At 51.2% G+C, this 26,723-nt stretch overlaps 1 protein-coding gene across 1 annotated transcript in view; it reads right to left on the reverse strand.

Moving 5' to 3' along the window:
• Nucleotides 1–26,723, reverse strand: part of RRBP1 (ribosome binding protein 1) — a 59,021-nt gene that overhangs the window by 24,882 nt on the left and 7,416 nt on the right. Inside the window, exons 2-3 of the mRNA XM_065892015.1 lie at nt 11,228–12,820; nt 10,798–11,161 (exon numbers count right to left, since the gene is read on the reverse strand). Coding sequence (XP_065748087.1) covers nt 10,798–11,161; nt 11,228–12,799 — 1,936 coding nt within the window. The 5' untranslated portion in view covers nt 12,800–12,820. The remainder of the gene's footprint in view (nt 1–10,797; nt 11,162–11,227; nt 12,821–26,723) is intronic.

The following is a 26,723-nucleotide window of genomic DNA, read 5'->3' on the forward strand; positions in this document are numbered from 1 at the left end:
GGCTGGGCCGGTGAGCCATGGCCGCTGAGCCTGCGCGTCCGGAGCCTGTGCTCCGCAACGGGGGAGACCACAACAGTGAGAGGCCCGCGTACAGCAACAAAACAAAACAAAACAAAAAACCATGTTGACATTAAAGGCCTAGGAACTTGAGGGTGTGTGAAAACTGGGAGGTGGGGGGAGGCCCCCTTCAACCTTCATTCTTTTCACTGAAATATGTATGTAAAATAATTTTAATGGTAAACTTCTGCACCCTAGAGAAAATTCAAGTACAGCTAAGCCAAAAGAGAAGGAACCACTTGAACGAAAATCTCACGGTCAGCAGTTTGGTCTCTGGGCTTCCTGCTCCGCCCTGTCGGCCTGCAGACCGATGTTTCTGCCAGGGTTTTTCAGAAGAGGGAGGTCGGCCGGAGTCAGACTGGGCAGGATGGCCTCTCTGAAGCTGGCCACTCAGATGTTTTCCTCTGCGGACTCAGAGAGGCCTGCTCCTGCGCTGCCCCCAGCCATGCCGGCTGCCAGGCACCTGCCACGTGGCTAGTGGTGGGAACTGGGGTGGCTCCCAGGGGAGCACACACCAGATTGTGAAAACTTGGTATGGAAAAACAAAAGAATGTAAAATACCTGCAATAATTTTTTTATACTGATTGCATATTGAAATGATAGCATTTGGGGTAACTGGGTTAAATGAAATATATTAAAATGAATTCCATGTGTCTCTCATTTGCCTTTTTTAGTGTGGCTCACAGTGTATTTCTGTGGGGCAGGCTGGCTACTCATTTCCAGCCCTGGGGCCCCAAAGCACCGCCTGCTGAAGCCCTGGCAGCCCCGTCCCTGCAGAGGCCCCAGAGTGACCATCCTCCTAGGCCCCAGGGCCCCTGCTGCACTGCCCTCCACCCACCTGGGGGAGGGGACACAGACCTGGATGACACAGCTACGCTTCCCTATGGAATGCCGCATCTTTCACGGCCACTACCCCAGTGGTCTCACAGATGCATTCCCTCCAGGAGGGCCCTGTGCACAGAACGTTCCTGAGAGTATTCTGGGAGTGTCATTCTAACACACGTTTGTTAAAACTTTCTCATGTAATTATACTAAATTGTATTAGATGTTCTAGTGAACAAAGTCACGAAAACCTGTAACAAGTGGAACACCCCAAAGCTATTTAATGGCAGAACTTAACTCTCCTCGCCCACCGCCCCCACAGAAACTTCCACGGCCTTCTCCATCCTCATACAAACACTTCAGAATTATTTTTAGAGAGATATGACTTTACTTTTTTTCATTAAGGTAAGAACGGTGCCATCTTTATTCACCCCAAATCGGGGAAAGTAAAACTGAAAGAAAGGAAAGTTCTGGGAACCAGAACTCTGGGCCTCACGTGAGTAGCATTTATTTCTGGGTTTCAAGGCCCACGAGGCGGCACGCGGACCCATACACAAAGGACTAACGTGTCCTCTGGCAAAGGCTCGAAGGCTAGAAGTAATCCTTGGGGTTGTGAAATCTTAAGGCCCTAAGAGAAACTTGTCAGAGACACAACATCTATTCTGTGAAGCCACAGGCTTCACAAGGACCACGTAGCAGTGAACTCCCACGAGACAGAAGCAGCCAAGGCTCCGCCCACGTAGGTGAGTCTGAAATTCCAGGTACGGAGGGGCCCGGAGGCCTGGGGGAGGAACCAGGCAGCAGAAGGGCACAGCGGCCGGGAGGACCGGCGTCTCACTGCTCTGGAGTAACCCGGGCTCCTGCCTGGCCAGGGACACAGTGAGCACCCCAAGCGCTGTGCCCTGCAGGGATGGGGCAGCCTCCCCTGAGCGGGTGGCCTTGGCCCTGGTCCTTTCCCTCCAGGTGACAGCTCCCACGGGGTCCAGGCCAGAACCCGCAGAGCTGCGGACGCATCGAGGAGAGCTAGAAACGAGATTGCTGTGTGCCATCTCCTGACCTTCAGTGCTGACAGCTAACTCTGAAAAATAAATAAAACCACCACGGAGCTGAACACATCCACGGGCCAATTCCGGTCTGCAGGACATCCCTGCCCTTGGGCTGTGGGCACCCTGGTCAGAGCAAGGCCCCTGGAGCCAGGTGGTCTGGGCTTGAATCTTGGCTCAGCTCCCTCCCACCTGCGCATCCTTGGGCAAGCGACTTCATCTCTCTGAGCCTGTTTCCTTGTCAAATGTGGGCAACGGCAATGTGCTGGGCACAGGGTAAGCACGGCAGAACCGATCAACAGGGCCAGGAGCACCCCACACCCTGACCCCTCCTTGGGCGGACAGCGCCCCAGTGAGGACCTTGGGTGGGGAGGCAGGGGGTGAAGCAACTCTGCCTTCCTCTGCCCCCCCAGCTGGCGCTCACGCCCCCGTGGACAGAGCGCTGGGGCCCACGGCCCCTGCTCGCACTGCTGTCTTTGCACACGAGGTCAAGTGGGCAGCGCATTTAGGGAAACGAGTGGCCCTCTGCCTCCCTGGGCTCTGAGCGGAGAAGCACTCAGCGCTTGTGTTACGTGCCTCAAACTCCAAAACTACGCTCCCTTTCGTGACCACGCCGGGAGGCTTAATCACCTAAAATTAGACCTGTCCGGCAAAAAGGGCTTAGGAGTCTCCCCTCTCACCGTCGACAGTGGGCTCTCAGCCACCAGGGACTTGGCGCTGTCTCAGCAGCAGCCCCTCCAGGTCCGGGCCCTGGAAGCCCTGCCTGCTCGTGCCCGGCTCAGCCAATCGACAGGGGGCGTCAAAACAGCTGCAGGGACTGCGCGCACACAGCTGTGATCGTGGGAGTTACTGCCAGGCCCTGGCACGGGCGTCCAGAGCTCCAGCTCCACTCCAGCTGCTGCTGCAGGTGCCTGGAAGCCCTGTGCAGATGGTCTCCAGACGTGAAGTATGCACCTACTGTGTACCCCGCAGTCTGCAAAATCCTGGAAAGACCTGTGGGACTCCCAGCTAGGAGAGGGGAGGAGACCCCGGACACGAATCAGGCAGCAGAGTCAGAGGGCACCTGGGGAAGCAGCCACGGCAGCAATACTGGCGAAGCTTTTAACGCAGGAAATGCTTGCGCCAAACACTACCGGGCGGAGAGCAGGAAGGGGAGGGAGTGGCAGGGATGACCCGAGGCTGGTGGAGCAGAGGCAGGTGGCACTGGCACGGGTCCCGGGGATCCGGGCTTCACCTCATGGGCAAAGGGGCAGTGCCTCAGAGGGAGCAACGTTTGCACTTGAGAACACCCGGCGGCCAAGGCTGGAGGCAGGTCAGGGAGGAGCCCAGGGCCGGGGCTGAGAGCACCCAGGAAGCGGGGTGGCGGTGACAATCCAGGGCTCTGACAGCAGACACGGGTGGGGTCCTGGAGGCCGGAGGAGAACTCCAACGGCAAAGACGCTCACGTCCCAGGGAACGTCCAGACCGGTTCTGAAGGCCTCCGCTCACACACACAGGTGCAGGCCGAATGGCAGCTGCTGGCTTGGGACCCTGCAGGGGCGTCACCCCAACAGTGTGGGTGGGGGACCTGCATGCTCGCCCCAACAGGAAGCCAGACCCCAGCCTCGGGAAGCCCCCCAGGACATTCCCCAATCACCTGAGCCAAACTCAGGTCAAAGGCCAGGGCCTCAGGAAGGGCCCCTGCGCCTCCTGGAAGCCCAGCACTTCCCAAGCAATCGTCAGATTCAGAAACAGAGCCAAGCCCCCGACTCCTGCTGACCCCAAGTCCAGAGGGCGGCCACCGTGTCCAGAAACAAGGAACCTGGGCCACACCCCCAGCTGCACGTTCACGGACAGTGGCCGTGAAGGGTCCTCCTGAGCCTTCGGGAAAGCGACACTTCGAGGCCCGCGATGGAAGATGCACCAAATGCGTCAAGAGATGGAGCTGCAGCTCCTGCCGCCCTCACGGCTGCTGGTCTGCACCACGGCGGTCAAGCACAGCACACACGCGGCCGACCCCAAGCCCGGCTCAGGCTGAAGCCCAGCACTGCCCAGGGCTTCTGGCTCCCAACAGGGTGCAGGCCTCAGATCAGCGGCTGCACTGGACCCTGGCAATGGCGTTTTAAGTGCACTGGAGCAAAGGACAAATAATGTCAAGAGCAACCCTACCTGGGGCCTTTGAATCAGGCCTTTTCATTTGGCTGGAGAAAAAAGTAATCTCTTGACAAACTGGGAGATTGTACACATAATGACGTCTAATGGAGTTTTTTAAAAATCCTATAAATTGAACGACTGTATTTTTCTCTTTATACTTTTGCTTTTCCCCCCAAATTTTAACAAAATCAATTTTAAATCTGAAAAAAGAACCAAAACACATCACAGTATTTCTTAAAGAAATACAACCCCTGGAGGGCCTTTGCACAAGCTCCTTCCTCGGGCCTGAGGGGACCAGGAGGTCTGACCTACTGCCTGCAGGAAGGACGGGGGACGTACAACCTCAGCCTCCTGCCCTGGCAGTGACGGGAGCCACAGTGCCACCCCGTTTAAGAGGAGTGAACGGAGAGCCCTGGAAGAACATCTTCCAGCAGGTTCTCTGAGACGTGACACCAGACTCGCTTCCCCAGGGGATGTTTTGTTCTTTCAAAAAGAAGAAAGGGAAAAGTTGAGTTTGAAGAACTTACACAGAAAGTGAAAAAATCTCAGGAGCTCTGCAGTTTTCTTCAGAGCTTCAGACCCTGAGAAACTGAGTTAAGTTCAAAAGAGAGGCTCAAACGTAATCTCCACACCCCACCTCTGTGCCTTGGCCTGTGCAGGAGGGGCAGCTGCTGGTGGTTGAGCCTGGGCGGGGGCAGGCAGAGACCCAGGCCCAGGGTCCCAACTCTCCCTTCTGGGAAGTCCTGAAACAGAGCTGAGCTTTGGTTTCTGCTGTCCTAAAACAGGTAAAAATACAAACCCACCTTAAAGGAAGTTGGGGGATAAATGCACAGAAAGAGCCCCTCCCCACACACCAGGCTGGAGCACAGTGGGGCTGGTTCCCCGGGACCCTGGCCTCAGGCACAGCAGCCCGCAGGGCACAAAGGATGTGGGGGGCGGCGGGAGGGGGGGGACAGCAGGTGGCAGGGGTACAGCTACTGTCCAGTCACACGGCTCAAGATGAGGCCCTGTGGGCCACAGACACCCCGAACTGAAGGTCTCCTGGTGGGTCTGGCCCCTGTCCTGTTACATTACAGGACACGACCCTATTCCTGCATCTCCCGGGGTCCAGCAGCGGCAGGAGGCCTCTCACAGCACGGAGCTGACACCCCTAGGATGCCGCCAGGTCCCAGATGCAGGAACTACCTTTATCTCTCACCTGACCTCAGTCACCACCATCTGCTGGGTGCCCAGGGGCTGGGGCAGCCCAAGAAGCACTGGCCACTTCCCTTCCTCAACCTGCGCCCCTGAAGGAGCAGTTCTCTCTGCGGCTCAGAGGATGCTCAGGGCCCTGAGGTCAGGGCTGGGCTCCCTCCTGGCGCCCGAAGGGGTGGGACCTCCACTTTGGTACGAGGAGGGCCTGTTTCTTCAACTCACAGACAAAGAATGGAGTTTTGGTTTCTCTTCCATTAACAAGAATACGTGTGACAGAAAAACTGGAAAATGCAGAAGGGTGAAGGGAAGAAAATAAAATTCACCTACAGTCCTCCCCGCAAAGATGGCTTTTCTGCCCCGTGGACCTGTGAGCACATCGGACTCAGCCGTCGTGGGATCGTGCAGGCTGGTCTGAGGGTAGGTACCTCCACCTCCTGGAGGCTGGCTGGGCCCTGACGTGATGGCCTCTGGCCCCTGGTAGATGGCCTGCGTCTGTGTTAAGGGCCAGGGTCCAGCACGATGCTGGGCACAGAGTCCAAGAGGAAGGCCCCCCGGCCTCAGCCTCGCTCGGCAGTGATGCCCGCAAACCAAGCCCCCATGGCAGCATGAGTCCCAGGGCTTGGGCCCAACTCAGATTCCAGAAGGTGCCTCCTGTCCGGCCCAAGTCTGGGCATCCAGTTCCCCAGGCCTGGCCTGCACTGTGTTTGCATGGACTCCCTTCCAGGAGCTGAGGAACGGCCCTGCCGAGAAGGCCCCAAACCACCCCCATGTCCGCTTGCTTCCTGGGCAAGAAGCGTGCTTTCCTGATGAACACGAATACTCTCCGCGGTGGCCCTCGGAGAACAAACCAGCAGAGGCCTGGACGGTGCAGCCGACTCGGAAGCTTCCGTTCTGGAAGTTTCCACTTCGTTATGATTCCGTGAATCCCCTCTTCTCCAGACACTGGGAAAAGAATCCGTGCTTCTGTTTCAAAACCAAGTGTTTTCTCGTAGTCCACACCTGGGCTCCTGACGGCCCTGAAATCGCCCCCATCTCCACGGAGCCACGCGAGCACCGAGGTCAGGTTGGGGGGGCGCTCACGTGGGCCCATCACCGCGGGAACCGTCCGCTGTACCAGGCCTCCAGAGGGTAAGGCAGATAGAGCTTGTCTTCCTAAATTAAAAAAGCACCCGCCTTTTCACTTAGCAGTTACCTATCTAGGAATTTATGTTACAGAGATACCCAGTGATACATGTACGCCACTGTAGCATTAATTTCAGCAGCAAAAGAACGGCACACTGCTTCGTGGCATTTCAATAAATGATGTTATGGTCACACCGTGGGCTACGAGGCAGCTGAAAGCGGCAGCCCCAGGGTGTACTGAGGAACAAAGGAGGCAAGTCCGTCTCTGCAACGCAGGCCCGCTGCGTGTGCCGTGTGATGAGCGGGGCATCGCCGGGGGCCCCCCGGGAGGTCGGTGGTGGCTGCGATGGAGTGGAGAGGAAGACTCTCAATTCTTACCTTCCACGCTTCCATACTGTTTGAATTTTGTTTGCTGGAAGCACGCATTTACACAATAAATTTAAGAAAGGATTAGGAAGGTGGGTGTCCGTGTCAAGTCTGGTCAGACCTGTCACACAGCCTCAATCTGCTCCTGTAGGAAGATCAGAAGTTCCGGAATAGCTCCAACTCGGGCCTGCGGAAGCGTGTCCTGTGCCGGCTCTCCTCTGGGGCTCCTGTCAGCAGAGGCCCTGCTGGGACAACCGGGTGTCAGGACAACTGAGGGAGCCACCCCAGCTCCAGGGCTGCACTTGCTGCTGACGTGCCACGTGTGTGGGCTAGCCACAGGCTCTGGGAGCTCACTCATGGCTTCCGTGATGTGCGGGGCGACGGGGAGCTCACTCCCACCCCACTCAGAACACAGACAGAACAAAGACGGAGGAACTCCTGACGCCACCACAGGGCTGCAAAGACAAGTCCATTTTCACGGGGCCTCCTGCCAGGTGACCCAAGAGGCCACCTCACTCCTGATGGCTCTTGTTTAGAAAAGCTTTGTCCAGTGGAACCTTCTGTGCTGATGGATATGGTCTTCATCTGCACTGTCCAAACAGGCAGCCACTGGCCCTGTGGAACTACTGAGACCTTGAGTGAGGTTTTCACTCTGACTCTTGACTGATTTGAATGTTAACTGGCCCCACGTGACCAGCAGCTCCCGTACTGGTCAGCGCAGCCCCAGAACCTAGCTCTCTGGTGCCAACGGTTAAACCTCGTGGCCCTGGACCCTCCCCTGCCCAAGCCCGGGTCCCCTCCCCCAAGCTCCCTCCCGGCCTGCTCTGCACCAGCGACACAGACCCCCCCAACCATCTCCCTCATCCCTGCGGCATGGTAATCAGGACACCTCACCCCTCAAGGCATTCACACCTCCAGGCCCCTGAGTTTCTGGATGCCCAGGGCCAGCCAGCCAGCCGGGATCTGTCCACAGTTCTCTCGAGGGTGTACCTGTGGCCCTGAAGAAATGGAGTGGGCGGCCCCCAAACCGACTGAGTCCCGGCTGGCAGGCAAGGAGGTCAAGGGCAGGCAGCCAGGGGTCAAGGGAGGAGCACAGAGCACGAGGTGTAACTAAGTGACGGGAACGCGGCCTGCTTCTCACTGGGCAACGCGGCCACAGGGGCCAAAAGCTCGATGTGAGTCAGATGAACTGGACCCCAAGCTCCACAAACAAGCTGTGACTGCAAGGGCAGTGTGGGCCGGTTCCATGAGCCACGGGAAAAGCCGAGCCGCCCGTCCACACCCGTCCTTGTACCCTCAACCACCATGGCTGTGGCGGACATGGCTCAGCGGGCAATGCGGGGCAAGTCAGAGCGACAGGCTCACTCTGCCCTCGGGAAGCGGTCCTTCACAGGCACAGCTGCAAAGCTGCTCGAAGCCAAGCCCTTACAGAAAGAGCCCACCTCCCTTTCCTGCCCCCACCCCCAGTAGACTCGGGGCCCTGACCATCGCTGCAACAGCACCGGCATCTCCGGGGAGCTGCTTAGAAACGCAGCACCTCGGGCGCCGCTGGGAACCACTGAGTATCTTAACAAGACCCCGCACGTCAAAGCCTGAGAAGCCCTGCCCTGGGGGGATCTCCACAGAGACGGTAGGGGTGGGATGGGAGGGCAGCGGCGGACAGGGGCCTGCATCCACTTCGAGGGTCCACCAACCGTGGGAAAACGGGGGAAAGCACACGGGGCACATCCAGGAAAATGAAGAACCGCAAGCATATCCCCCACATTTCCAACTCTTCAGAGTTGAAGACTGAAGCAATTCACCGCTCAGGTGTCACATCACCCGCAGGCCACCCGGCGTGGCTGCGCTCTCTTTGCGGCCTGTCCGCGTGCTACATGGCTGGCCGTGTGGCCCAGCACCCCGCCCTTTGTGATTTTCTCCCTGCAACCTCGGGGTCACGGCCCCCTGCCACATGAGTTGATCAGTACTAATTTCGGCCATCTTTCCTATTTTCTAGGGTTTGATTTCTTTTTACGTTAACTCCAATATGATACACACCTGACATTTTCACAGGGACTAAGCAGACCCTTCCAAACCTTAAACATCCTGCCTAGGATCACTGCCTTGACCTGTCCCCTCCCCGCCCTGAAGCGCAGGTGAGATGCAGTCTAGTTAGGACCACTCTCTTCCCTGACCTGCTGGCCTCGGTCCAGCACCCTACTGTAATTACAATAGTTTGGGACTGTGTTCACACATCAGACAGAACCGGCATTCCAATAGCCACTTAAAAGTCTATTCAGTATTCTTACTTATCCTTCCCTCCAGAGGGGACTTTTAAGCCCACTGAAATTTTGGCAGGAAGAATAGTAAACTACTAAGTTAACTTGGGAGTGACTATCATTTTATCTGCAATATTTAATCTTTCTTATCCTGAACCATGGTATTTTTTCTGTTCAAATTTCCTCTTATACCACCTCAGGCGAGCTGCTCTGTGGGTTCACACAGGTCGTTAAGTTAGGTCTTCCTTCCAACAAGGTTCTTCATTACTTGCAAACTAGGACAATTTTGCCTTCCTTTCATATTATCATGTTTCTGTTTCATACCTTACTTCAATGGCCAAAGCCCTACACAGTAACGATGACCACAGGAGGCTCCAGTCTGAACACACCTGATGCACGAGAAGCCAGAGAACAGGCGGCTGTCACCTGCGTCCCCGTCTTCTGCCTCGAATGCCCTCCTCCCAGGGTCAAGTGGAGCATCACCGTGAAGACAGGGCAGCGTGCTCTCCCTCTGCCAGAGTCAGGGCTGAGGCTGAGCGCCTGGGTTTTCAAAGGGCCTGAGAGGCTGACGTGGCCTGTGGGGCAAGGTGGGCCGGTCCCTGACCCTCACACGGGACGAGTGTTGCCTGAGTAAATGTTCCCCCAAAAGTTGCGACGGAGGAAACAGCAAAGCGGATACAGCTTCACAGAGGGAAAAAACGTAGGGCCCTGCCTACCTGGCACAGATCCAAACGTTTCAAAGCCCCTAATGTACCTCACCAAGACAAATGCAATTAATTTTCCAAATCAACTAATGGCTAATCTAAGAAAGAAAGAAATCTAGACAGAAAGGAGAGAGAGAGAGAGAGAGAGAGAGGGAGGGAGGGAGGAAGAAAACATCAGACTACTGTATCAAGTGAGTGATGAATATGAAACAGGAACTCACGGGCCCAATTTCTACAGTAATCCGTATTAAAAAGATAATGGAAATTCATGTTCTACATTATCTAATATATGTATCTGATACATAATATCTATTTTAATGTTCTATTAATGCTCCATTACATAACGGGGGTGGGGGGGTAGCGAAGAGGGAAAACTGGGAGGCAGGGGTGTGGATGCCATTGTTTCTCAGAAACGTCATCCTACTGCTATTCATGCAACAAACATCTAGAAAAGAACAAAGCTATGCTAAAGCACCAGGTGAGGTAAGAACGCAGAACAGGCTGACAGAACACAGCCAGACTTTGAGAAAGACTGCAAGACACGGAACTGTCCTAGACTGGGTGGTGGATGGAGTCACTGCTCCTAATTCCTCACCCCTCCTCAACTCACACCTTTTCCCCGTCACTCCGCAGTCCCGCCCACTGGGGACAGTAGACTTCCTGCCCCTTGACTCAGGCTCAGTCTCATGGCTGCTCTAGCCAACAGGATGCTGGTTTGAGCAGTGCCCTTTCACAGCTCTGCCACAACCATGGGAGGGCCTCTGCCCTCGAGAGTCACTGATGCCTCGGCCAGGGCCCCAGAAGAAACACATAGAAGAGACCTATGTTCAACCTGCAGCAGGAGCTGAACCAGTTAAACTGCAGCATGAAGCAGAGCCACCAGCCGAGATAACCCCGACCAGTCAACCTCCAGCCAAGTCAACAGAAACATGAGCAGGAATAAATGACTGACACTGTGAGACCCTGAATTCTGGGATGTTTGTTATGCAGCCATGTGGCGATAGCTGACTGATACAGATGGCTTCCCCAAAGGGAATCCATAAGCCACTTAAAGACTGCTTTTCCCTCCAAAGTCATAAAGAAATCAAAGCTACTCACCAGGCTCACCTTTCTTCTTAGACTTCTTCTTCACAGGAGCTTCTTGCTTTTGTGCCTCCTGGCTCTGGACCATATCTGCATTTTTGCCCTGGATAGAAGCTGACTCTGCCTTTTTACCCTGGTTGGCAGATGCATCCACCTTTTTGCCCTGGTTGGGGGACCCTTCTGACTTTCTGCCCTGGTTCAAGGTTCCCTCTGCCTTTTTGCCTTGATTGGGGGCCCCTTCTGCTTTTTTCCCCTGGTTTGCAACACCCTCTGCCTTTGTGCCCTGATTAGCAACCGAATCTGCCTTTTTGCCCTGATTCTGGCCCCCCTCGGCTTTCCTGCCCTGGTTGGGGGCTCCCTCTGCCTTCTTCCCCTGGTTCTGGGCCCCCTCTCCCTTCTTGCCCTGGTTCTGGGGCCCCTCTGTCTTCTTGCCCTGGTCGGGGGCACCCTCTGTCTTCTTGCCCTGGTTCTGGGCCCCCTCTCCCTTCTTGCCCTGGTTCTGGGGCCCCTCTGTCTTCTTGCCCTGGTTGGGGGCCCCCTCTGTCTTCTTGCCCTGGTTCTGGGCCCCCTCTGTCTTCTTGCCCTGGTTCTGGGTGCCCTCTGTCTTCTTGCCCTGGTTCTGGGTCCCCTCTGTCTTCTTGCCCTGGTTGGGGGCTCCCTCTGCCTTCTTGCCCTGGTTGGGGGCCCCCTCTGTCTTCTTGCCCTGGTTCTGGGTGCCCTCTGTCTTCTTGCCCTGGTTGGGGGCTCCCTCTGCCTTCCTGCCCTGGTTGGGGGCCCCCTCTCCCTTCTTGCCCTGGTTGGGGGCCCCCTCTCCCTTCTTGCCCTGGTTGGGGGCCCCCTCTCCCTTCTTGCCCTGGTTGGGGGCCCCCTCTCCCTTCTTGCCCTGGTTGGGGGCCCCCTCTGTCTTCCTGCCCTGGTTGGGGGCCCCCTCTGTCTTCTTGCCCTGGTTCTGGGCCCCCTCTGCCTTCCTGCCCTGGTTGGGGGCCTCCTCTGTCTTCTTGCCCTGGTTGGGGGTCCCCTCTGTCTTCTTGCCCTGGTTGGGGGCCCCCTCTCCCTTCTTGCCCTGGTTCTGGGCCCCCTCTGTTTTCTTGCCCTGGTTCTGGGCCCCCTCTGTCTTCTTGCCCTGGTTCTGGGCCCCCTCTGTCTTCCTGCCCTGGTTGGGGGTCCCCTCTGTCTTCTTGCCCTGGTTAGGGGCCCCCTCTGTCTTCTTGCCCTGGTTGGGGGCCCCCTCTGTCTTCTTGCCCTGGTTGGGGGCCCCCTCTGTCTTCTTGCCCTGGTTCTGGGCCCCCTCTGTCTTCTTGCCCTGGTTCTGGGTCCCCTCTCCCTTCTTGCCCTGGTTCTGGGCCCCCTCTGCCTTCCTGCCCTGGTTGGGGGCCCCCTCTCCCTTCTTGCCCTGGTTCTGGGCCCCCTCTGCCTTCTTGCCCTGCATAGCACTGGTGGCAGAGGCACTGCCCTTGGCACCCACTGGGGACACAACTACCATAGGGACCTCCTTGGGAGCGGCTTCCAAAATGGCAGCCTTTGAGGCAAGAACCTGGATGGAATTTACTACAGAACTGACTGCTGGTTCCACCTTTGCCACTTTTTTCTCCTTCTTCTTTTTGTCCTTAGGGGAAGAAGCCGGCTTCTCCTGGGGCATGGCTGGTACCGTGGCTACAGGGGGAATGACCACGGGGGACTGGACTGGGGTTGGAGCCACTGCCACTGCAGGCGCCCGCACTGCGTCCTTGGGGAGGATGGTCACATTGGGGCCTGGCTCATGGTCAGGTATCTTCCCGTTGGGTTTCTCGTCCTTTTTCTTGGTCTTTCCTTTCTTCTCCACTGTTTTCTCCTTCTTTTTCTTCTCCACTTTCTGGTGGTGCGTCTTCGCCATCTCCCTGCGCTGGTTGGCTAGAGCTTCTTCATACGACGTCTCCTTCATGGAGAACGTCGACACCAGGAAGATGCCGATGGCGGAAACAACCATGAATCCACCAAAGACCACAACCCCCAAGGTCTGGGTGTCGTAAATATCCATCCTGGCTTGCTTTCCTTTCACCTGCCAAATACATACATGTCAATTATTTTTTGTAGAAACTGAGGTATTCAACAAGCGCCAACCCCACCCCTAACACCTGACTTACGGTTTCACTAATTCTTCAGACTGATAAAGTGAAGGAAGAAACAAACTTAGGCCATCTCCGACGTCACCCATTCTCCCCACCCCCTTCAGAAGTGAGCAACTCTTACATAAGATATTCCATTAGTGCTGGGACATACGAAGCCATGGAGAGACAGCAGCGAGGAGCTCTATAATCAGGGCACATAACACCCAGGAGACTCAGATGCCATGCTCCCAGTTCACGATGTTCCCCACGGCAGGGGTCAAAGATGCACATGAGCACAAGTTCCGGCCAGGTGTGAGACAACTGGGAGTAGTGAGGACTGTGGCAAACTGCCCCACTACATTAGGGCCAGGTGACGCCCAGCCACAGCTGATTACTGTAGACATGCGGGCACCGTGTTGAGAGATCTTTTGCTTTCTCACATTAGGACAGAAATTTTTTTTTGCTTAACGTGAAGTTGACTGATTTTAAAAATACCATGTGAGTCAAACCAAACACGGCTGCCGGCTCGCAGCCACAGCGTCCAGGCCAGCAGGCCCTCGCGAGCCACCTGACTCTGCTGCCTCCATTTCCTCCAGTGCTGATAAACACAACTACCCAGGGCCAAAGATGAGAACCCATGCATTACAATCCAGAAAGGTGATCAAAAGTTGGTGAGGAAAAATGGCCTTTAACCAGTGATGGCTCCGAAGAGCTATGCAACCTGCAAGCTTGCACATTAGGAAAGAGGAAATACCTCTTGGGAAACCGACCAAGTAAGACTCCAGGTTTGGAATTTCACATCCAGAGGCTACAAAGAGGGAGGAGGACAGTGTCACCAGGTCCACTCCTCGCCCTGGGGAGGGGACCCTTTGCCTGATGACAAACTCCGAATCAAGAGGATGAACCACCCCTTCTTGCTGGCTGGGGACCAAAGTCCACAGGGTCAGAGGTGGCCAGGTCCACACCCATCAGCTGTCAGCCGGGCTAAATCTGACTTCAGTGAGAAACTCCAACAGGTTCATTTCTTGGATACATTCAACTTTTATCAACTAATTTTGATGCTACTACAATCATATTCCAGTCCCCTGAACTGGGGAGTGAGAAACAGCTCCCCCAGGAGGACCAGCAGTGGACCTGAGAAGGGAACGCAATGGTGAGGTGGGGGAGGAAGGCAGCGAGGGGGAGAGCTGAATGGTCCCCGGGTCCCCAGAGCACAGTTTTTCCGTCTTTCTACAGAACCCTTGCGGGAAGAGGGTGGAACGCGCTCTGCTCTCCACGGTGGTAAGTCCCTCAGCTGCGGCTGTGACACTTACTTCACCCAGACTGTCGCCGGGCTTGCAGCTCCAGGTCAAGCTCCACATTCCACTCCTCAGGCCCGAGGTGGACTCCTGGGGCAGCGGGTTCTGACCCCGGGCCATGGGTTCTGGCAGCGAGATACACAGCCAGGGCCCCTCACACATGACAGTCAGGAGAGGTCACCCCACACGAGTCCTTCGGGATCCTCGCAGCCAAGTGTGCAAAAGGCCTGGAGGGGGGTCCCGTGGGTGGGAGGACAGGGACAAGAAGCTGGAACGTTCCAGGCCCTGTTCTAACCCCGCTGCTTGGAGGGCGTCGACCAACTGAAACTCCGGGTCCTCACAAGCACCCCTCAGAACTTCGCCAACATGGACACGTTTCAGGTACAAAGCAACACCATAATCACTACAGCCATCCTATTCAGATGACAAAAACCCTTTGACCTTCTGTACAGCACAGGGAACTCTACTCAATGCTCTGTAATGACCTACATGGAAAAAGAATCTGAAAAAGAATGGATACAAAACTCCTTTGAAACACCCCTTCTCCAGAAGCAGCACCACACCAGGGGCCCGGGTCACCCCGGCTGAGGGTCCGTAAGCCCCGGGTGGCGTCCCCAACAAGCCCTGGAGGTCGGGTCCCCTGGAGCCCCAGGGCCACCACCCCCACGATGGGCGCCTGCCCCCCACCGTGGGCTCTGCAGATGTGTGGTTTGGTTAGAAAAGCACGGTTGAAAAGTCAGCTTTGACTCTCAAGTTAGGCAAACACGGGATACAAAAATATATTCTCTGTCAGGGGCAGAGTGGAGAAAAGCCAGCTGGGAGAGCATTTCCCTCCAAAGTGGACAGACGGATATCTGAGTCCATCACAGATGTGTCTTCCCAGCTTTGCAGGACCGCTGCTCCAGAAAGAAATTGCATCCCCACCACTAACTCCTGAGTACGAGTTTCTTTGAAAGGACGCTTTCACAGGAAGATGAAAAGCCCTAGATTTGTGGTAACTCAGTGAAACAGTGAAGGCTCAGGACACATCACCATCACCACGGACAGCCAAGAAGTCGAGGTGGAAGCCGCCTTCCCGCTGCCCCGCAGAGTCAGCTCCTGCTGGAGGGGCGGGAGTACCACCCGTGCTCACAGGCACAGCAAAACCAGCGATGCCTCAAGGACGCTCTCAAGGTCAGCCTTCAAGGTCGGCCTTCTGGCGCTTTGCTTCTGAAATCCCCACCATGGTAAAAGGCCCCCAGCGGGAATCTCCCGCAGGGTTTTCCCAAGGGCCGTGCCCAGGAGGGCAAAGAATCCGGCCAACCGTGCCACTGCCTATGTGGGCTGACCACAAAGAACCTGCACTCCGTCAATCCCGGAAACCTCTATGAGATGTGCACTCTTATTTACTGTGGCCAGTCCGCTTAGAGTGCAAAGCAGAAAGGTGAAGGCCTGCCAGGGCAGGGGGCAGAAGACTCCCCCGAGGCTCGGGGACCGCTCCCAGCCTTGGCCGGCTGACACGCCCTGGGTCACCTCGGGGCTCCTCAGAGAATGGCTTTCCTCTGCTCCCGGGAGTAAGGACTCGGGAACACAAGTTAAGTGGACGCCCCAGGCACGGACTACATTTGCTGATTCGTGTGGCCCGACCTGGCTTGTCCAGTCTGGCCAGTTCAGTCCAATGGGGATTTGGGGACGTTTTGCGAAAAGGGCCCTCAACAGCACCCCTGGGGCGAGGTCTCATCACTCTCCAGCTGCTCCTCGGGGGCCATGTGTGGGCACTTGGAGAAGCCACGGCAGGGGAGCGAGATGAAGCCTCCCAACTGAGCCCAAGCCCCATTTCCTGGGCGGTAGGTGACTTACCAGGAAGGCACAATCTAAAACACAATGACAATAAAATGGAGACACTGGCAGATGCGGCTGCATCAGGATCACTGTCTCCTTGTTTTTGTAAATATTATGAAATATTTCAAATATACGGAAGATTAAGAAAAATATCGTGAATGTCCATTTACCTACCACCCAGGTTCAGCAAATCCAAACATCTTTCCCCATTTACTTTAGATACATATAAGTAGTATCTCATCCTTCTCTCCAGAGAGAACCAATACTCAGAATGCCACCACTTCCACACGTGTGCATGTGTGCTTACACATGTCCAGCACCGCTACGGTGAGGGCTGTGTGAGACACCACTGCGGGCATCACCTGGCAGCATTTCATCCTCTAGGACACACCGCAGGGCCCAGGGCTGCTCCCCCAGGGCAGTGCTGCGAGCCCCGCCCTCTGCGGCCCGCACCATCTCCTCCTGCACTCACACCAGGATGCAGCCCCATGTGCCTCCCATGGTGAGCTGCCCTTCATGCTGCTTCCACGACGTTGTCTGCTCATACCCTTGGCCCATTTTCTAAAGGGTTGTCTTCTTCCCTCATTTGTAGGTGCCCTTTACACATTTGGATATTAACCATTTGTATCCAAGTCTGCGGTTTCTTTTTCAACCAATTTTGTTTGAAAAATTGTTTCACTGTTTTGTTTTACAGTGTTTTCTTGTTTCATTGCTACCACCCCAGAGTCAAAGACAACCTGTTTCCTTTTTCTTTTTTTAAGGAAAAATCTGTTGCTATCCTTTAAATCTAAATAATTAGTTGTGTTGGAGAAAGGCAACGCATTCCTAGGGGTCAAAACGCAAAAGGAACAAAGGGGTTGATACTGAGTGAAAACCTCCCTTACACCCCTGACTCTCAGCCACCCAGGTTCCAACCACTGGGAGAGAAGTCCTTTCACTGTTTATTTCCTTCTACAAACTTCGGAACACTTTTCATAGCTGGGTTTCTAATCACCTGGGATCTACTCTGGCATAGGAAAGGAAACAGGGTCAGCTTCCCCCACGGCTTAAGTTACCCAGCGCCCCTTCCGGACTGGTCCATCCCCGCCACCCCCCGACTTTTACAGCCCCCTCTGTCCCATCTGGTTTGCAGTACACGTGGATCCCTCACTGGACTCACACTTTGTTCCACCTAAATGTTATTTACGCCCTGCGTCAATACTACATTTTGGTCTATGCATCCCTTCCAAAAATTCTATTGGAACTTTTATTTGAAACACACTGAATTTACAGGTGAACATGGGGAGAGCCGATGCTGTATACTATGGGAGCTGTCGGTGAATGGAGCGTGTAGCACTCCACTTATTTCAATGTTCTTTTATACTTGCAGGGAGCTTTTATGATCTTCTCTATAGAAGTCTTACACATTTTTTTGTTGTTGTTAAGGTTATTGCTATTTTTAAATGTACTAGAAAAAGATATCTTTTTCTTTTTCTAGCTACAGACAACCAGCAAAGTTATTCATTTTTGAGTGTCGTTTACCCAAATATTAAGCTAAACTCTCATCAAATCCAGGAGTTTGTGGATTCTCTTCAAGAAAAATCACCTATGAAAAGAGAGTAATTTCTTGCTTTCTAGTCCACACCATCGCTTCTCTCTCATCTCACAGAGCCGGCTCCAGGCTCGCTGGTCTCACGGCCAAGTCTCCACTTCTGATCCTTCACTGTTAGATGCTGTGTTGACTGTAGGCTTTTGGTAGAAACCTTTGATCAGGTTAAGTTATCTTGTGTTCCTAGTTACCTTTCCTTTTTTTTTTTGTGGTACGCGGGCCTCTCACTGCTGTGGCCTCTCCCGTTGCGGAGCACAGGCTCCGGACGCGCAGGCTCAGCGGCCATGGCTCGCGGGCCCAGCCGCTCCGCGGCATGTGGGATCCTCCCAGACCGGGGCACGAACCCACGTCCCCTGCATCGGCAGGCGGACTCCCAACCACCGCGCCACCAGGGAAGCCCTCCTTTTTTAATAGGGTATATTAGCAAATGCTTTCTCTTTACCACTTGACATTTAATCCGAATTGGATTGAATTAAAAGAATATATTCTAATGTTAACACACAGGTGGTTCTGATGGTGTAAACACTTCTTGACGGTGGGTCTTTTCTTTTCTAACCCCTCACTAGATTTGGTCTGTTCACATTTTTATGTGGGATTCGGGTGGCTGTGCTGTCAAGCGGGGGAAGTCAGAGCTCATTCTCAGACTGTTCTCACGCAGTCTTGGTAGCAAGGTCACTTCAGTCCCGTAAGATGAGCTACAGAGCATCTCTTTTCCTCCATCCTTTGTAGGTTCACAAGAACTTGCCTGTAAAACTGTCAGAATCTGGTTTTTCGAGATCTCTTCTTGGAGGGGGGAGAGTGGGTAGAGAGCTGATTTTTCTTTAACTGAAGTACAGTTGCTGTATATTATGTAAGTTACAGGTATACAATAGTCACAATTTTGAAAGGTTTTTAAAGTATAAACCTACTCCATTTATAGTTATTATAAAATATTGGCTATACTCCCCATGTTGTACAATAGGCCCTTGTAGCTTATTTTATATCTAATAGTTTGTGCCTCTTAATCTCCTACCCCTCTCTTGCCCCTCCCCGCTTCCCTCTCCCCACTGGCAACCACTAGTTTGTTCTCTATACTGTGAATCTGCTCCTTTTTTGTTATATTCACTAGTTTGTTGTATTTTTTAGATTCCACATATAAGTGACATCATACAGTATTTTTCTTTCTCTGTCTGACTTATTTCACTTCGCACAATACCTTCTAGGTTCACCCATGTTGTTGCAAATGGCAAAATTTCATTCTTTTTTATGGCTGAGTAGTATTCCATCATATACATATATATATATATATAAATATATATGCAATATATATATCATATCTTCTTTTATCCATTCATCTGTCGATGGACATTTAGGTTGTTTCCATGTCTTGGCTGTTATAAATAGTGCTGCTATGAACACTGGGGTGCATGTATATTTCTGAATTAGTGTTTTTGTTTTTTTCAGATATATACTCAGGAGTAGGAGTGCTGGGTCATACCGTAGCTCTATTTTTAGTTTTTTGAGGAACCTCCACACTGTTCTGTTTTCCACAGTGGCTGCACTAATTTACATTCCCACCAACAGTATATGAAGGTTTCCTTTGGCAGAGAGCTGATTTTTAATTGCTATTTCAATTTCAATGATGATTCCAGAACCAGCTTTTGGGTTTGTGATCCAATCTATATAATTAATTTTCATTATTCCTTCCTCCAACTTCCATTGGTTTATACTGTTCTAACTTCTTGACATGAACACTCCGTGATCATGGATTTATCAGTTTCTCCTGGAAATCTGTTGATTTGTGCTTTATTTGGAGGGCATCTTATTAGGTGAATATAAGATCAGAATTGTTACATCTTTCTGATAAAGTGCCTACTATTTTTTCCTTTATGATAAAGTGATCTTTTTTTTTTTTTTTTTGGAGGTACGTGGGCCTCTTACTGCTGTGGCCTCTCCTGTTGCAGAACACAGGCTCCGGACGCGCAGGCTCAGCGGCCGTGGCTCACGGGCCTAGCTGCTCCGTGGCATGTGGGATCTTCCCGGATCGGGGCACGAACCCGTGTCCCCTGCATCGGCAGGTGGACTCTCAACCACTGCGTCACCAGGGAAGCCCCTAAAGTGATCCTCTTTATCCCTAACAATGATCTTTTTTTTTTCCACTTCATTCTGATTGTATGTCTGAATACACTACTATGTGTAAAATAGACAGCTAGTGGGAACCTGCTGCATAGCACAGGGAGCTCAGCTTGGTGCTCTGTGATGACCTAGATGGATGGGATGGGGGGGATATATGTATATATATAGCTGATTCACTTTGTTGTCCAGCAGAAACTAACACAACATTGTAAGGCAATTATACTCCAGTTTTAAAAAAAGAGTTATGCCAATTTTGGGGGGGTTAATATTGGCCTAGAATCATTTTCTGTTCTCCACATGCAACCTTTCTGGGTTCGGATGTTCTAAGTGCAGCTCTTTAAAAACAGCATATAGCTGGATTTTATTTTCAGACCAGCGTGGCAATTTGTTTTCTTAACTGGTACGGTTAGTCCACCAACATCTACTGTGATTGCCTATGTATCTGGACTCATTTATACCCTTATTTTGTTACTCCTATTTACAATACTTTTTCTTTGCTTATTCCCCCTTTATTTATTTATTTATTTATTTGCATTCCACTGGACATCTTTTCCTCTGTGTTTGAAAGTTACTCTTCTGTTCTTGTGTGTGTCTGCGTGCAAGCGCTCTTTTAAAAAACTGTAATTAATGGGCTTCTCTGGTGGCGCCGTGGTTGAGAATCTGCCTGCCAACGCAGGGGACACGGGTTCGAGCCCTGGTCCGGGAAGATCCCACATGCCGCGGAGCAACTAGGCCCGTGAGCCACAAGTACTGAGCTTGCGCATCTGGAGCCTGTGCTCTGCAACAAGAGAGGCCACAACAGTGAGAGGCCCACGCACCGCGATGAAGAGTGGCCCCCACTTGCCGCAACGAGAGAGAGCCCTCGCACAGAAATGAAGGCCCAACATAGCCATAAATAAATAAATAAAATTAAAAAAAAAAAACCTGTAATTAAAATGTCTTTTCCCCTTACGTTCTCCTAACATACACACCTGACACTTCCCAGGAGCCTTGGTGCTCCACCCGCTTCTCACTCACACATACCTGGGCGACCTGCCGGTGCTTGGAGTTCCAGACACTCGTGTTAAATTACCCAAATGGTTCCCAATCTGTTGCTGGCCACTGCTTCGTGCACCTCACGCCTTCTTTTGAGTCTCCCCAAAGCACATCCTCCACTACCTGCTTCAGCAACGATCTCCTCTTGATAAACATCTGCAGTCCTCACAGCCCTGGAAGGATTTCTTTCCTTCACCCTCGCTCTGCATGAATGGATTAACTGGGTCCAGAGTTCCGTGCTGACAGTTATTTTCTCTCACCACTTTGAAGATATTATTTTATCTGTCTTCTGGCTTTTTTGGTTGGCAGCTGTGGCAGGGTGTGTGCTTACTATGGAAAAACATGTTGTGGGGCTGTCATTCCTTTGTAATACCTTTTAAAAATACCTCCTCGCTTTTAAGATCCATCTTTGGGGTTCCAAGCCTTTACCAATGCCTTTAGATGTGTTATTTATTTTTATTATCTGAGGCTCACTGTGCTTTCTCATGTTTTTCACCAGTTCTGGAAAGCCCTTGGCCACTTAGTTCTTTGGAGATTTCCTTGCTCCTGTTTCTTTGTGGTAGAAGTCCTAACTAGACCTCAATCTCTCTGTGCTACCACTCGGACATACGCTCCACTTCGCCAACTGTCTCTTCAGCTGAATCTAACCAGTTCTATAATCAGTCCTTTGAGTTATTCTATTTCTTTTCAAGTTCGCCTTGTTTTTTCCCTGGTGTTATTTTTTCCCATTAATGTTTTCCACTACCTACTTTTATACCTCTGACAGTGACTCTGGCAGGAATTTATTAAGTTGCAACCCTGTCTGGGCTGAATTTCAGGCTTGTCTCTAAAGAGCTATTTTATCTTTGCTTCAACGAAGCCTTCAGAGAAGGCGGCAGGTAGGGACACATTTTTAGATGCAGCAGCTCCTGTTAAATATTCCCAGGAGACTCTGCCTCCCCCGCCTCAGGACAAAACAGATAAGCTCCCATGCCATCTCCCCTGGCCACTAGTCTGTCCCTTCAGTGCAGGTTTTACATTGGAGTGTGAGTTGGGTTCCCACTCCCCACACCCAGCTCCCACCTGGACATAAAAACCAATGACCCAAGACCCGGACTTTGGAGAACTACGCGACACCCACACTGCAGGGTCAGCTTACCTCTGGACCCAGACTCCCTGCCCTTGGCTTATGGGATTCGGTAATCTCTTTTACTACCTTGTAAATTCAGCTATGCTTTTTAGAGAATGCTTATTAGCTCCATCTAACATTTCTAAATGTTTATGGAGAAGAGAGTTTTCAGGTCATCTCATCTAAAATTTTAAGTGTGACCTCTAATTCTTTCTTTTTCTTTTCTTTTCTTTTCTTTTCAACCTAAAACTAAGAGAAAATCTTGTAACTAAAAGATACAGTATTCGGAAATAATTTATTTCACGTTTTAAGAGGATGGAAATAACTGACTTCCTACTTCAAAGAAACAGTGCTATTCATTTTAAAGAAACATAAAACACTAAAAATAGAAATGTATTCTATTCTCAGCCTTGGCTTTTTCACCAGACATTTCAGATTCAATTTCTTTGCTAAGGAAAAAAAACAAAGCATTGACATGCTTTTGTGTTTCTCCAATATAACAGTCTTTGGAAAAGTAGGTACTTGAATGGACCTAAATCTTCTGAGCACTTACGAGGAGCCTACAGGGCTCACTACACGCCCCTGAGGTAGGGGTCAGGAATCCTGAGTCCTCAAGTCGCCCGCGAGCAGTTCAGATGTGCAGAGTTCTTCCTGCAGTGGACACGAAGCTCCCAGGAAGCAGGATCAGTGGTCTCCCCACCGTGTCCAATCAAACCTGGGCACATCCACGCTCCAAGCGTCTGTGTAGGCTCCACTAAATACCAATCAGGCAGGAGCCACTCATTTACACGGTCACATGGTTATGAGAACCACCTTGAAACAGAAAAGCACAGGCATCCTGGTGGAGGAAGAGAACACACACTGTGGGGTCTCACACACTTTGGGAAAGAGTTATTTTCTTCTTGGTTTTTCGGCTTTTACACTATTGCAAATGGGGTCTCTCTTAAGTTTCATTTTCTGTTTGTTGCTGGTAATACTGACATGTAATTGATTTCTGTAGGGTGGTTCCCCCAGACCCACAGCAACCTTGCCTAATTCTACTAACTTTCTACTAGTAGTAATTCCACTACTTTCTTCCCAATCTTTCTATCTTCCGCTTCACTTCTCTTGAATTTCTGCACAGGGCAGGACCGCCAACACCGTGCTCAAGAGAAGGCGTGTCAGCTGGCAGCCTGTTCTTCCTGATCTCAAAGCAGAACTTCTGGGCATCTTGCTATGCAGTGCGACGTTCGCTGTAGACTTTCCTGCAGGTGTCCCTTCATCAGGTTCTTGGTTCTCTTCTTAGCTTAGTGTTGTTAAGTTATATGTTCCCAGAAATTCACTGATGTTGTTAAAACTTGCAAAATTATCACCATCTTGAGATGAAAAAAGAAGGCTTATACATACAATGTGTGGTAGAGCCCCCTCCTCTGGTGGTTAATAAACACCTATGACACTGCTTTGTTTTTATTTATTAGCACAAGTTGTTCATGACAACCACTCATCTTTTTAACGTCACCACATCTGTAGTGAAGTCCCATTTTACACTCTTGATATTATTTGTGCCTTTTTCTTGACCAATTTTGCTTGATATTTGTCAACATTATTCATCTTTTGTAAGAATGAACTTCTCCACTGTATATTTACTTGTTTTCTGTTTCATTAATCCCTTCTCATTGTCACTTCCTTCTGAGTGGTTTATTTTGACTTTGTTACTTCTGGAGACAGATGCTTACTTAGCTCATTAATTTTCATCTTCTTTCTCAATATATGTATTTAAAGTTATCAATTTTCCTATAAATATTTTAGCTACATCCTACAAGTTTTGATGTGTAGTATCTTCATCATTCATTTCAAAATATTTTCTATTTTCCTTCTTTTTTTGACTTACAAATACATGCTGGAAGTATTTTATTTTAATATACATATACATGGAGATTCTCTATCTTTTTATTCATATTTCTAGTTTAACTGACCTCTGGTTGGACTACCTGCTCTACATAATTTCAATCCTTTCACTTGTTGAGACTGACTTTAAGGCCCTGGATACAGCCAATCTTTGAAAATTCTGAAGTCAAATAGGTATTAGCTGGCTACAGTGTTTTGTTTTATTTATACAGAGTCACAGGTCACACCCCTAATTTTGTTCAAAGTTCTAATCCTTAGTGATTTTTTGTCTGCTTAGCTGTCAATTACTGAGCGGATATTGTGAAATTCTCTACTATGCTTATAGATTTGACCATTTCCTGTAGTTCTGTCAATTTTTGTTTTATATATTCTTTCATTTTCACCCTGTCTCTTGTAAACAAGAGTTGGATTTTTAAAATCCAGTAAGATATCTTTATGTTTTAACTGGAGTATTTAGTCAATTTACAATTAAAAAAAATTTTTTTTTCTTTTTTTAATTTATTTGGTTGCACCGGGTCTTAGTTGCAGCAGGTGGGATCCTTAGCTGCGGCCTGCGAACTCTTAGTTGCAGCATGTACGTGGGATCTAGTTCTCTGACCAGGGATTGAACCCGGGCCCCCTGCATTGGGAGCATGGATTCTTAACCACTGTGCCACCAGGGAAGTCCCCAATTTACATTTTAAATGCTGATATAGTTGAGTTTAACTCTATAATCTTATTTTGTGTTATTTCCCCACCTGTCCTGGAGTTCTTTTTGTCTCCTTTCTTATCTCTTTTTGGGTTGTTTTTAAATCACTCCATCTCTTCCCCTCTACTATTGCAGAATACAGTTTCTATTCTTTAGTGACAATCTTTAAAACACAATAATATGTGAGGTTCACAAAGTTCAAAATTAAACAAAACTTTACTCCCTCCGCTAATTCTAACACCCCCCTAACTTAGGTGTTATTAACCATATCCTTTTTCCAGTGCCCCCCCCCCGACATTATTATTATTATTTCACATTTGTTTAGAGTTGTCCAAATGTTCCCACCTTCTTCATTCTTCTTTCCGTTTGGCACTATTTTCCTTCCAAGAACATCCTGGAGAGTTTCCTTTAGCCAAGATGTCACTAATTAACGGTCTTGGTTTTTGCCTTAAAAGTTACCTTCATTTCACCCTCACTCTGGAATTTTTTCCTTTGGTTGCTGTATCACTACACTTTCTACACGTGGGTGTTTTTCCCTTGTTTGGATGGGTGTCTTCTCCATTCTGTACAATTCTCAGTCATTATTTCGTCCAACACGGGCTCTGGCACACCACCTCTTCTCCCTGATTCTCAGTTGGTCTTACAAGTCCTATTTTCTTCTAAAATGAAATCTGTACATTCTGCTCTATCTTCCAGTTCAATCACACACTTCAATCTGTTGGGTTTTTAACTATAGTGGTTGAGCTGCCCATGGCTAGAAACTGCACCTGATTCCTTTATCAAATGTGTTAGGTCACTTAACAGTTTCCTTTCTTTGTAGGTATTTTCCACCTTGTCTATTACTTTAAGCAGAGTAAGAAGTGCTTTTAAACATTGTGTCAACCACTCACTGTCTCTGTTTTCACAGAGCTCCTGCTGGTCCTCATTCACTGAACGCCTGGCATTCTGTGTTTGGTTATTCTCAACCAGGGATGCTTGATTGCCTTGAAAATTACACGTGGGGATTCTCTGAGCCGAGGATAAAGGCGCAGTCCTTCAAAGACCTGCTTGCTTGTGGACCGGCCGTGGGGCACTCTCTACAAAGAATCAGAATTGGCTGGAAAATGTCCTACCACTGAGGTCACAGGATCTGCACGAAGGACAACATCTCAGGAGGGGACGGGCTTACTTCTGACTCACCTTCACCCTGGAGGTGCAGGAGTCCTCGGTGGGCACAGCTTCCATCATCCTGCCCACCTTGGTCTCTGCCCCCTGCGCCCAGAGGTGCCATCAGAACTCACAGTTTGCCCAGTTCACCGAACGCCCTCAGGACTGTGCTCACCATCCAGGGTTATTCTTTGCACTGAGACTCTGGTCTCCTCACTACCTTCCTCAGGATCTTCCAAGCCATTCAGTGCTTTCCACAGGTGTTGTTTTTCATCTGTTCTGTAGCACTTGCCCCACCCGAGTGAGAAGACTGGTCCAGCCCACCAGTCCACCCTGTCACCGGAACACAGCCCGCCCTTACTTCTTCAAGCTACTGACATTTGGCACTGCTGCCACTCGTGGCCAAACCAAACCCCAGCCAGGCAAGCTCTTAAAAGGAAAGAGGTCATCCCTGCGATGTGACAGGAGGGCTGTTGGGTAGGGTGACTCCCAGATCCAAGCCTGGATGCACATCTGTCCCCGGAGGAGGGGAGCCTGCCCAGTGCCCTTGCCTCCTGGCCCTGGGCTCTGCGCAGGGTCCCGGCAGGTGGGCAGAGGCTCAGGCGGAGTGACCTCTGGTACCCAACGGCCGGCTCCTTTGTTTTGAAGAAATCCACTTAACACTCCAACAGCCACTACTTCTACCTTGTTGGAACCAGGGTGAGGTTGGGGGGGGTCTGATGAAGAATCTCCCCACAGATCAAAGCTCTGTGAGCCCTCCCTCATGTACTGCGAGGGGCTGCCTTTCTGCTTGGACAGCATCTGCTCACCGGCAGTAAAACCTGACCCTTTTCCGCAAGCCCCATGCAAAGGCTCCTCTTTGATGAACCATCTCCAGGACATGGGGAGGGCAGCACGAGGGGGTGCTTCTTATCAGTAGCAGTGGTAACTCAACTTCACCCTGGTTCCTTGTTGAAGTCATGTTCCAAGATCCTAGGCTGCTGGTGGGAGTACAAATGAGGACCAGCGCTCTGGGGAGTCCACACTGTTGTCCACAGCTGAGCATATGCCTCCCGTGGCTGCAGCCCCACCCCTGGGAACAGACCCAGTGGAAAAGTGGACACGCGGTCACCAGAGTCAGGGGCAAGACTGTATTTTACAGTATCATGTAATTTAGAGTACATCAAAA

The sequence above is a fragment of the Phocoena phocoena genome, chromosome 15 (assembly GCF_963924675.1).
Source record: "Phocoena phocoena chromosome 15, mPhoPho1.1, whole genome shotgun sequence".
NCBI lineage: Eukaryota > Metazoa > Chordata > Mammalia > Artiodactyla > Phocoenidae > Phocoena > Phocoena phocoena.